Source organism: Glandiceps talaboti, chromosome 11 (genome assembly GCF_964340395.1).
Source record: "Glandiceps talaboti chromosome 11, keGlaTala1.1, whole genome shotgun sequence".
Taxonomy (NCBI): Eukaryota; Metazoa; Hemichordata; class Enteropneusta; family Spengelidae; genus Glandiceps; species Glandiceps talaboti.
In genome coordinates, this window is record NC_135559.1 from 10,611,189 (window position 1) to 10,624,344 (window position 13,156).

At 36.0% G+C, this 13,156-nt stretch overlaps 1 protein-coding gene across 1 annotated transcript in view; it reads right to left on the bottom strand.

Moving 5' to 3' along the window:
- Nucleotides 1-13,156, bottom strand: part of LOC144442328 (uncharacterized) — an 18,019-nt gene continuing 4,863 nt past the window's right edge. Inside the window, exons 7-19 of the mRNA XM_078131638.1 lie at nucleotides 12,153-12,309; nucleotides 11,778-11,933; nucleotides 11,089-11,209; nucleotides 10,518-10,674; nucleotides 8,441-9,403; nucleotides 7,427-7,663; nucleotides 6,196-6,402; nucleotides 5,351-5,621; nucleotides 4,401-4,618; nucleotides 3,891-4,052; nucleotides 3,418-3,585; nucleotides 2,627-2,753; nucleotides 1-1,837 (exon numbers count right to left, since the gene is read on the bottom strand). Of these exons, the coding sequence (XP_077987764.1) occupies nucleotides 940-1,837; nucleotides 2,627-2,753; nucleotides 3,418-3,585; nucleotides 3,891-4,052; nucleotides 4,401-4,618; nucleotides 5,351-5,621; nucleotides 6,196-6,402; nucleotides 7,427-7,663; nucleotides 8,441-9,403; nucleotides 10,518-10,674; nucleotides 11,089-11,209; nucleotides 11,778-11,933; nucleotides 12,153-12,309 (3,842 nt within the window). The 3' untranslated portion in view covers nucleotides 1-939. The remainder of the gene's footprint in view (nucleotides 1,838-2,626; nucleotides 2,754-3,417; nucleotides 3,586-3,890; nucleotides 4,053-4,400; nucleotides 4,619-5,350; nucleotides 5,622-6,195; nucleotides 6,403-7,426; nucleotides 7,664-8,440; nucleotides 9,404-10,517; nucleotides 10,675-11,088; nucleotides 11,210-11,777; nucleotides 11,934-12,152; nucleotides 12,310-13,156) is intronic.

Below are 13,156 nucleotides of genomic sequence, written 5' to 3' on the forward strand. Positions count from 1 at the left end.
TAATTGTTATATCGTGTGTATCTGTCTATTTTTCATTTAACATTACGCTGTACATGTCTTCTGGCATTGTTAGGACAGTTGATTGCATAGTAGGGATTTTAGGGATTTCCTCGACATTCTTTTACACTTATATTAAATTACGTCATTAAATCATTAATAACTTATAACCAAATACCAGGTTTGAGTTCAGTTTATAATAAAAATGATGATTACGCATGCTCCAGTAAGTAGCATACTACGAGTACCCTTTAAATATGCAAACAGTATGTCCTATAATGTGGGCAAACGTAGCTTGTGCCCCTCCAAATCTCTCATCACATTAACGCGAGAAATGGAGGTGCCTTGGTGTTTAATTCCCTCATGAGACACGGTGTTTGTTTTACATACACACATAACAACTTCAAATGCAAAAGAAACATTGATAGAGATGCCGTGCAGAGTGGAGATGCACAAGTAAAGGAAATAATTGCCATGTTGATTATCTGTTGAAGTCATTAAAATCATCAAGTTCATATGTATTGTTCAGAAGCATGTTTCACATTTCAATACGGGGTTGTGGGCACTGTCTCTGTCAGTATTATTCTACAGTCGAACTGTAATTGATGAGTCAACAACATCATATCCCCATGGGCTTAACAATAAGGCAGCTTCATTACTCCTGTACATGCATGCACTTTACGTTATTGTCCAAATCAATAACATAGTCATCAAATGAAACATTTCTACGGTATACTAATTTTCATAATATCAAATTTGTATTAAAAACAAAATTATTTGTAAAAATCGTTATAGTAACGAATGACAACACTTGGTACTGACACAGTTAATTTGATTGGTTTATATTGTATAATTGAACTGTCAATTTTGAAAGTAAGAACTTTTCATATCCATCTGGAAAATTAATTGTTTTCGCATGTAAATTTATCAACAGCTTGAAATCTACACGTGCTGATCTTGCTCGTCTTCTGCATACGACTTAGCAAGATCTTCAAAAAGTTGCCGACCAAACTGGTAGTCACTATGTTCAGGTGCGTGATTGAGAATTCCTCCAGGTGTGAGCGTGCGCAGTTGATAGTTTTGAGTCCAATTTGATTGGTTAATTTCCTGCATTTCACTTTCACCCAAATCGGGGTCATGCTGTACGGACGGATTAGAAAAGATATTGTCTAAATAATATTCGTCATAGTCGACTGGTGGATACACCACTCTATTTGAATGTTTTCTTTCTCTAAAAGACGATTTCAGTAACGCATCAAGCATAACTTCGTTACCACTCGGTCTTTGTTCGGTAGTACTCGGTCCTCGACCACTTGACTGCTCTAATGCTTCCTGCCTGAGGTTGAGATGTGCAGCTTTTATACGAGGTGCAATGTGTCTTTTAACGACTTTATATTTCAAAGGGTGTGATTCTGAAGGATATTTGAATCGCGTGTCCTTTGCACGCCTTTTATTGTCTACTCGCGGACCTGCCGTGGAGAATTTAACAGCGGGGACATCGTATTCCACGAAGCTGCCCACCTCGTCTGATTCGTTGCAAACTTCTAACTCCTCTTCCTCAATTGGTTCGTCGGATGGTTTGAAATAAACTTCCGTCGTCACCGACGATATGATAGAAGGTGCATCCCTAAAACGGACCTGCCGTAAATCGTTTTTCAACGCTGGGTCATTCAGTTGAATATCTGACATACTGTTAACAGTATCATATAGCGTACTTCCCCTGTTCATACCACTCCGTATAGGTGGCGAATTTGCATATTCAATTTTCAAGTTCATCACGTGGTCAAGTATTTGTTCATTTTCGTGTGCCGCATCAATATCTTGCTCGGCTTTTCTCCGTCTGAAAGGTGAAATAAATAATTCTTAATTTTATGATTGTTTTTTTTTTAAAATCTTTACCAATATTTTTAGTAACCAATAAATTAGCCATGTTTATAGAAATATAAAAAACATTTAAATAGTTGTCAAGATTGTGTAAGATCATTTGCATAATGCTTGCAGTATTAAATCAGAAATATGTGTTATAATTTATGCATAATACCAACTTCATGCGGTACATTCTGCCGTCGGTGATTTCAACATGCTCGACAGGATGTATATTTGATGCTGGTATGAAATATTCCTAAAATAATGTCGTTACTTCACATGAAATTTGAAAAGAGGTGTCCAATAAAAACGAACCAATCTAGAGACCCTGGAATCAGAAAACATGTAAACATCTTCTGCAATGCATGAATAAATTATACAGTGCTCATCCTTGTTACTAACTACAGCGGAAGTTTTCTACTTTTTGTATATTGCAGACTACACTTGTAATTCTTGCCAATCTATGTTTAAGTTTATTTATTTTCTAAAGCGCCTTTTCTATTTAAAATATTCAAAAGCGCTGCACATAAAATACAAAAACGTAAATAAGGTGAATGCTACAAAAACAAGTATACCGTTAACACCCTTAAAATGTCAAATGTTAAAAGGATAGTGAATGGTCATTAAAATTATAGACTGAGACTTGTTATAAAAGCCTTAAAAAATGTCAAATATTAAAACGAACGTAAATGACCACTAAGATAATATAAATTATGTTCTGCTTAATATCACCATTGTTTCAAATATAAGAGACAATACTAACCTGCATCGATATAGTCCAAACAGTGCCACAGACACAGCGACAACGATGAATGCAATTACCCCAAGTACAATAACTAATATCAAAATAGGTAATGCAAATCCACTCTTTCCAGTTACCAACTCTTCTCCTAGAGTAGTATGAAAAACTTATTATTATTCATATTATAATTATTAGACATAAATTATTGCAGATATTCGTTTTGTGTTTGACATGGTGATTTGAAAATATAAGACTACGAACTTCGTCAAAGAATCAGGAAGTTTTAGGTAAGGCCTCCGGTAATAAGTTGCTCTTATGACAGCAAGCAGTAGACCTTTCGGGTAACGAGGACTGTATAACATGGAATATTGCTAGGATGACTGGAGAAGAAGAAATTTCTTTTAAATTAGTGCACCTAAAACATCAATTCACATAGTCGCAACAACATAATTATGCTATGTCTTTCATTTAAACCAGCATTTCAAAGCAGTTATATGTTGACATCTGGTGTGCACAGTACTCTTCTATACGGGTTGCGTATTTGCATATTCTAGTATTATTTAAATGAGTATGCAAATATATTATAATGAGTGCGGCTTCTGGATTCCATCTCCAAGATGGCCGCTGACGATTTCTAGCAGCCCTTAACGTCAATAGTTTGTCGCAGTCTTGAGACATCATTGAACACAAAGATAACAATGTCCACTGAAAAAATGAACTAAATGTATTGCAATTCAGTTGACAGATCACGTCCAAATTTTCACCTTTGAACTGGTTTGATATAATTGTTTGTAACATACGAGGATGCATACCTAAAATAATGCAGTTTCCAACAGACATCTCTCCTTCTGACTCTGTACTGTGACCAGCAGGACAAGAGCTGCACCATTCTGTGGAACTATTAGATTTAAAGTATCCGATGGGACAAGGGGAGCATGGTTCAATGCCATAGAAGGACTGGAATCCTGGTCCACATAATTCTGTTAAATTAATAAGTGCTTATAAATACGCATAATGTACCCTATACATGTATATCCTATACTACTATATATATATGATATATATATATATATATATATATATATATATATATATATATATATATATATATATATATATATATATATATATATATATATATATATATATATATATATATATATATATACATCCCCAAGGAACAGTCACTGTGCTAAATGCACTGTTTGCAGCAGAGAATTATACATAGAATTTAATATATTATATGAATCAAATCACCATTATGCAATTGAAAGTTGAGACTCACCCAGGCAGAGAGTTATATCGTTACTTCCTGAGCCCAGTGTTGTGTATCCTTGCGGGCAAAGGTCACACGTCGGTTGGGCATCTTCATTCTGATACGTTCCCACTTCACAAAGCTGGCACGAGTCAGTCTCAGCAGCAACCATGGTTCCCTTTGGACACGTAGCTACAGATATCAGAGAATTGATGAGTTTTTGTGATTATCCTAATTAAGCCGCCAAAACCCTTCTCTCTACCAATCAGTTTCGCGGCATGAATGAACCCTTCTGAGAGTTTGAATTTAAGATTTACATCACAATGAATACAACTTATGATCACAATTAATATGCTTTTGAAAGCGTAGTATTTTGACGTTTATTCACCAAGAATACGAGTTCGTCGTACTTTGTCTCTGGCAACTAGAATAAACATTGTGTTTATTATAATTAAAGAATCTGATGGGCCATGTTAGGTTTTCACCTTAAGTTAGAATAATAGTGTTGCAACCACTGATCATTAATAATCACCATCTTACCACAAACACCATCTCCGCTAGAGATCTTGCCTGGAGGACAGACAAGTAAAACGCCGGTAACTACAACATCTGCTCCGTCCAGTTCGAGATTATAACCAGGAACAGCAAATTCCGTGACATTGGCGGAAACAAATTCGTCTACTGAATCTTGTAGATTTTCTCCGAGAGTACTGACGTCGTTCTCAAGAGATGCATTACCAGAATCAATGGTTCCATTTCTAGCATGAATGTAGGGAATGAAAGATTTTAAATATTTCAAATTGACAAATTGAAAGAAAAAGTCTATGACAATTACGCCATTATGTATGTTAAGTTATTAACAAAACAAATATTCGAAACTATCAATGTCGTTGTTCAATGTGTCACAGTGGTATATTCTTGTCGAATCAGGTTTCATTGAGGTCACACTTAGCTAGTATGTAACAATGTTCTTGTTTTTTTCAAGATTATGAGTCCCCAAAGATTGTTACATAATGTCTTTCGAATTCCCAATGACAGCTATACCCAGACAAGATGATGTTCTAGTAGTAGGAAAAGAATGAACATATTTTTAAAATGGAACAAAAGCAACCACCAAAAAAAAATAAGGTTAACCGATGTACAGTGAATTTCACAATACTGTTCATCTTTTCTGTTGTTACATTTAGTCTAAATGAAATATACTATTTAAATGTATTGCAACGCAATGCAGACATTCGGGCGCCAATGTTTTACTTTAGATCAAACACCCGATGAAGGGCGCATACAATGTCCTTTGAGGTTTTCATGTGATTTCTGTGTTAGGCATGTGTTGTACAATTCATTTCAATATACGAAATGTAGCAAGAAACTGTACTCATTCAATCTTGCTATCTTGAAGTGTACCATGTCCAGTTTCTTATTGGTTTCTATGTGGTAGTATCAAACATAAAAGCTGAACGGTATTGTGAAATTCGCTGTAATGCACTTACAGTTCCGCAGTCAGTGTAAGATTCAAAACAACTGTATCCAGGTCTCTTTTCATTCTGACTGAAGCCACATCGTTTGGAGTGGCAGTGTCTCTTCGTTTTCTTGCGTCGTGATATTTTACTGTGCACATGTACGAGCTATCGGTGCACGCCTTGAGTTTACTTATCAGAACCTTTCCAAAGGCTTCTTGCAGCGATGCTGTGTCTGCAGTACCGATATCTTGTCCCTTCAGTGGAAAGGAACCTGTAAATGTCGCTTGTTGTGTAATCGTTTCTGAAATTAAGAAATGGGGGTATAAAATTTTCATTATCTTCTTAAGGGGTTTGGGTCAAAATCCAGCATTTCTCAGTCTCCCTAAGTTTCTTTTTTTCTTTTTAGTTTTCCGCGAAAGATTATGTTCTATAAATAAAAACATGTTTCGTCATTACGTACGAGAAGAATTGACCCATGAACTTGAAATGCACTGAAGTCTGAAAATGGAGTTATTATATAAAACGCAGTTCCTCTATCAATTATCATCAATACTTAATAGGTAATGAGTTTCAATCTTAAGGATTGCGTGTACGAAAAAAAGTGTCATGACGTCATTTGTTTAAAGCGAGGCTGTGACCTTTATCGTCTGCACTTATGAACATAGAGGTCATGAATAAAAAGAGTTCTCCAGACAGTTTCTTCTATAGCTACTTTGTAATGTTGCTTAAATGTTCACTCTGAGATGCACCCAGTAATGCGATATGATTCAAATATATAGCCCGAAGCAGATCTAGAATTTATCTTTTAGTTTCAAAGCTAAAATACAAAAACACACACACTTGAACCGTTTAGTTGTATAGCCTTGAAGACTTACTTTGACACGAAGGCACCGTGTTGCCAGGCAACCATTTTCCATCCCCAGTGTCCGTGTAACATGTCCATGATGTAGGCAAGCCTTCTGCCATCACATAACCATCACTGCATTGAACTGTACAAATGCGCATGGTACCAGTATCATCAGATTCAAGTGTACATTGGAGATCACCATCTGTTGGTGGCGTTAAATCTTCACATCTAGGAGCTAGAAATGCGGAGATGGTTATAATAAGAACGTTTTGCCAAAAAAAGCATCCAAGTATGCAAATATTGTAATTGATGTTAGGTTTGTTGAGAAGTAAATTGAATCCGAATCCGTGTCTATGAATATTTACTTTAAAATACATCATTTGAAAATCAAGTTACAAAATGTAATTACAATGCGTCAAAGATAGCGGATGCACGACGGACTCTAGTAGTAACTTTTTACTTAACCATGTAACCATGTGCACCACGATGGAAGTACGCCTTCGTGACAAACTGATCTTTGATATATACTGTTCAATATGTCAAAAAGCGTATAACATTCAGATGTTTGGACCATCTTCTCCTCAAACTTTGTAGAGGCTGTATACATGACTAAATCATTATGGTGTTCATCCTCGCAGCTATAATTATTACTATTACAACAAGCAACATAACTGTAAATATACATTTCAATTTCCGATCAATAACAAACGTTGAAACTATGTATTCTGATTGAATTGAATTGAAATTTATTTCATCAGATAACAAAAACAAAACAAGAAATAAATAAATAAATAATACATTACACTTTCAAAAAAATTGGACAAAAGGAAATATACATGTGTTATCTAATGGGGACCATGAAAATAGTTCAGCAGAACTAGTCGTGTCCATGGCCCGTACATTAAATTTTAGATTAATTCAAATTCATAAATGGACGCAACGAAGAAAATTAAGTCAAAAATAAACACAGCACGCATTCACGCACACTCATACACACACACGCACGCACATACATACATACATACGCATACACACATACGAGAAGAAATAAAGCAAAAACCAGAAATGTTGTAAAAACGCCAAAGAGTATAAATTAAGGTTGGTGTGTAGAATTTAAAATATAATTTCTTAGTTCATTTTTGAACTGTTGCCTGGACATGAATGTCGTCATACGACAATAGTGTCATAGCTTTTCCATCCGCCAAACTTCAATTGGCATTGGTCAAAGGTTATGGGGGGGGGGGGGGTCATGAACTCACCAACGACTTCTACTGCAGTTTTGCATTCTGCACAATTTCCCGACGAGTCACACCCTTCAAATTCGACGTCAGATTTTCCCCATGTCTTTATTGATTCTGGCTTTGCAACCTTATCAATGTCACCGTCGATGTTGTCAACGAATACTGGACTATGAATGGAGGCTAGCTTTACCGGTAAACTGGTAGTTTCTACAGTTATTGGCTGGTCACAATTTTCAACTCTGGGTGGTTCCAAGTCTGAAATATGAACATTGATGTAGTTTTTCCTTGTCATGTACTGTTTACTACCAAATATTTTCCCACCAATGTATAACTCCTCAATATATATTATTATAATATATATATATATATATATATATATATATATATATATATATATATATATATATATATATATATATATATAACTCGGTGAGTATCAATCTGCTAAGACAGTGCTCTATACCGCATTGGCAGAGCGTAATAGTTACAAATATATATATATATATATATATATATATATATATATATATATATATATATATATATATATATATATATATATAGTTTTGATAGTTCTGGAACTCTTACGTGGTTGTAACTCGGAGTTTCACGCATAGTGCGATCATCAGACCTAATGCAATTGGTAGCGGAACTGGAAATCACGTTATGATGAAAACGAGGCTATTATAGGATGGTGTTTGATGTTGAATTTGAGCTGAGAAGTTAGCATCTGTGCACATTACACGTAATGCCATAGGTGGTCATCAACTTATTATGACGATTGGAAATAACAACAAAAAATGTACTTTATTTTGTGCTCAAGAAATCAATCATTCAAAAAAATTGGCCAACAGCAGAAAAGATCTCAAATGAATGAGGTTAAGCTGATCATGAGTCAGTGATCTGTTTTATTGATTTGGAATATACTCATTATGCACTAAAACTTAGGCTACATTTGAATATTAAAATACAACTCACTGCCTATTCCTTGTAGTATTCAGATATAGAAATACAAGTTCTATGACAACATACCTTTATCAGGTTGAATGCCAGCAGTTGTGACTTCTAGTGGAATTGGAGTGGTTGGTGTTTTTGATGTTGTCACTGTTGTTATAAATGTCGATGGTTGCAATGTTGTTACAGATGTTGTTGGTGCAGGAGTAGTTGTTGCCGTTGTTGTTGGTGGTGGTACTTTTGTTGTTGCTTTAGTGGATGGTGCAATTGTTGTTGCAGTAGTGGTCATAGGTGCTATTGTAGATGCAGTAGTGGTTGGTTCTATTGTAATTGAAGCAGTGGTTGGTGCTATAGTGGTTGGTGCCGCTGATGTTGACATTGCTGGCACTTTTGTTGTTTCAGCTGTTGTTGGTGGTGGTGCTGTTGTTGTTGTTTCTGTCGTTGTTTCAGTTGTGGTTGGTTCTTTTGTTGTTGCAGTTGTGATTGATGCTGTTGTTAGTGGTATTGTTGCTGGTGCTGCTGTTGTTGTTGGTAGTGTTGTTGTTGTTGTTGTTGTTGTTGTTGTTGTTGTTGTTGTAGATGTTGTCGGTTCTGTTGTAGTTGCAGAAGTGGTAGGTGCTATTGTGGATGATTCAATTGCGGTCGCTGTCGTAGTAACCACTGTTGTGGTCATGGATTCCACATTTGAAGTGGTTGTGTCTCTCTTTATCTCACTTGTTATATCGGATGTCAGTGACGTCACACTAGGCAATGTCGTCACATCCGTTTCTGTGTCGTCACTCGTGTATGGCCCCGGCGTAGTTCCCGGTGACGTTTTCTTCTCTGTCGTCATTGATGCTGTTGTTGTGAGTCGTGTTGTGAGGATTGTTGTCGGTTTTACAGTAGTCGTTGGAGTGTTATTGGTTGTTGCAATACTTGTGATGGTTGCCGCAGTTGTAGTTGGGACAACAGGTGGAAAGGTGGGACCATCGCCATGGACACAGGTGGACGTTGATGACGTTGCTAGGCAAAGGCCTTTACAGTTATTGTTATAGCAAGGTGCTGTGATAGACAACAAGAATAATGCTTTCGTTATCATTTATAACTGTTTTGGTCGAATGAAACATCGGATTAATACATGATAAAAATTACATAACCTCCTTGAAGCCTGAGGTTCCTGACCAGAATTTATATTAAAATATTTTATATCAAATCGCAAACAAGAGAAAGATCAAATGTAAAGGAAACTACTAAGTCGTGGACTCTTTAAAACGTCGTATCTTCTGAGAAACCGCTGTATTTCATTTATTCCTTCAACGTCAGATTTTCACGGTATCTTTTGCAAATTTTATTTTATTTAAATCAACTATTCAATTGAAGAGAGTTGTTTGGTAACATGTGAGCATACAATGTATATGTTGTTGCCATACCAACATAGCTAATTATGCTAGGACTCTGCTGAATTCAGATGACATGATCATAGAGGCTCAAATTTCGTATACCCAATAATTTGGCACAAATTTAAAGCTGCAACTTGATTAAAAAATGTTTTGTTAGGTACAATAACCAACTCGTAATATCGTTCACCGTGAACAGTATTGCATCACGTTTTCAGTGAATATGTTGTGGTTTTCTATCGAAAAATGATAACCTTTAACATGGTGATATATTCAAAAACTAGCTTTCGCGCAAGGTTTAAACTTGTCACTACACTACCTACAGATAAACCAACTCGTAATATCGTTCACCGTGAACAGTATTGCATCACGTTTTCAGTGAATATGTTGTGGTTTTCTATCGAAAAATGATAACCTTTAACATGGTGATATATTCAAAAACTAGCTTTCGCGCAAGGTTTAAACTTGTCACTACACTACCTACAGATAATATTAATCATTAATTAAAGATACAATGTCTGTATTTAAAAAAAAAAAGAATGTCCCAGTTGCAGCTAGTGCAGGTTTAACAGCCCTATATATGATTACAGCTCTTTTGAGACTACACTCTCAATCGGAAATAGCTATAGATGATTCAAATTAAAGGGGCAACACCTAATAAACTTTTGGAATGATGTAAAACTAGCTATAGACTTACTATCAAACTTTCACGTGTGATTTTACCACTGAATGGTTATATTGATACCAATGATATAGAATATAAAGATGGTATTGCATACCTGATGAATCAATCGGCTGTCTAGTTTTGTCATATATTACGACATTTGTTGGTGTCCCTGTGACGGATACCGACTGTGTGGATGATGTACTGTCACCATGGCTCAACGATGTAGCCGTGATTGTACCACTTGCGGAGTCAGTCCAAAATAGATAAGACTTTTGGTATATAGAAACAACACAAACAATATCATCATCATCATCATCATCATCATCATCATCATCATCATCATCATCATCATCATCATCATCATCATCATCATCATCATCATCATCATCATCATCAACAACAACAACAACAACAACAACAACAACAAAAACAACACAACAATAATAACAACACGTCAATTAATGTTCTGCATATTAACCAGTGACGTTATAAGAAATTATAAAGCAAGGCTCGGTGTATCGTTTGCGAGAATCTTAGAATCAGCGCCCTCAACGCTCTAGTATCTATCACACTTATTCTATAATTATCCGGACTCGATACATATATATCGAGCTATGTAATAATGTGCCTCAGAAATGGTCTGAGGTTATGCGAATTCGAAGTCAATGTGTAACATGTCTCACCTGGTAGATAGTCAAATCACTGAGAATAGCGCCCCCATCGTCATCATGAATTGTTTGTAAATGTTGGCCATCATAATCGACAGACTTTATTGCATTTGAAGTGTCGTCAATCCAATAGACCCTGCAAACGTAAAAATCCCTTCATTGTACAGTAAATGTATACATCCCGATATTCACAAATATAATTACAGTATTAAAATGGAATACTTCCTAGTAAAAGTGTCCATGTGGTGTTAAAATGAGTGTCATGATGTCTCTCGCTGTGTCTGTCTGTCTGTCTGTCTGTCTGTCTGTCTATCTATCTGTCTGTCTGTCTGTCTACCTTTCTGTCTGTGTGTGTATGTTTGTGTGTTTATGAAGGCTGGTGGATGTATATGTGCTATGTGTCTATGTGGTGTATGTATGTATGTGTGTGTAAGTGGTGTGTGTGTCTATGTGGTACTTGTAAACCATATGTGGGTGTGAGTATAGAACATAATGGCTGATTTCAATAGACTCCCAAATACAAAGCTAAAATACTTAATTCAGAATATAGTTTCAAACATCGTGATTTGGGGTCAAATTTATCGGGGTAATATTATTTGCATATAAGGATAACTAATGAAGAGAGGGGCATAACATTATTCAACAATAAGTAAACATTCAGTCTGATCCCTCCCCCTAATTGATGTAAATGAACCAGCACTAACCTCTTTGTCTTGTAATCTAACACTGTGGCTATAGGTTTCATTCCACCTGTAAATATTTCAACTTCACCAGTACCATCCAGAAACGCTTTATAAATCATACCAGAAGAGGCACTAGAAGCCTTCACACTACTTTGTCGTATGCAATAAAAGAGTAACCTATAAAGAATGTAAAACAGATTTAAAACTAATCTGTGAGTAAAAATAAGTTCTGTATAAAGTAACTGAAATCGTATGCCTATCCTTCAGACATTAATCCTAATGATGGCGGGCTTGGCTTTATAAAAACCACAAATGGCACTTTACGTTAGACATATTAAAAACAGAAGGCACGTCTTTCGAAAAATAATGACGGGGATAAATAAATGTGTTGCTTACATTTCTTGCGGGTCGACTGCGATACCAAACAACGTACTGGTTTCTGCTAACCGTTTCAGTTCCTTGTAATAAGCGCCATCATGCGTTGACACCATTATAGTTTTATCTCTTTCGTTTGTCCAATATATATTTGACGAATGCCAATCAACTGCAATCCCTGTGTAGAAATTACAAGCACAGAAGAAATACAGAAATGAACATACTTTAAGCTCTAAAAGTGCGAGTGCCCATTTTAACTGTACCTCTGTTCAAATTATGGATAACAATATCTACTAGCACATATCAGCTTTGAGACTATTTAAAAAGTAATTTCTTTCTTTTTCCTTATTTCCCCGACGACATAAGATGCTCTTTTGTTTACTTCACTGTATATGTGCGTACGAAAAAATAGTCACTTCAAGTTGAAAGTTAAGTGTTGACCTCTTTGGATCATGTTGAACTTCTTAGCACGTCTTAAGATACAGTGTAGCTCTGAATAATGTGATATTGATCTGTCGCTCAATGGATTGCTTTAAATTCGTCAATTCATGTTGTACTGTTTATTTATTTTCATTTATCTATTTATTTATTTATTTATTTACTTATTTACCATTCCAACAGGTATTGCCCATTAGCAGGAGGAGGGTTCAGTGTTAGTACACGATGAAACCGGAGTACCCGGGGAAAACCTGTGATGTTCGGTAGAGTCAAACTGAGCGACACTCTTCTTATACAGTGTGGCAAACCCAGAATGGTTGGAACCCCGACCACGCACAGTGGTAAGAGGCAAGTGGTTTAACCACCCACAACTCCTGTTAGTAGTAATGAGTTGACGTAAACATGAGGTGACAACTTTTTTTTCGATTGCAATGGTGATGTGTTGATTTAGACAATCACTGGTGAATTAAATGATGTTCGCAACCTAGATGGAATGCCAATCTGACCTAGGACGTCCTACATCTAGATGGGGCTAGTCATTCTAATGCGTAGAGTAAAATTAGAATACTAGACTGTCGACAGTCGCT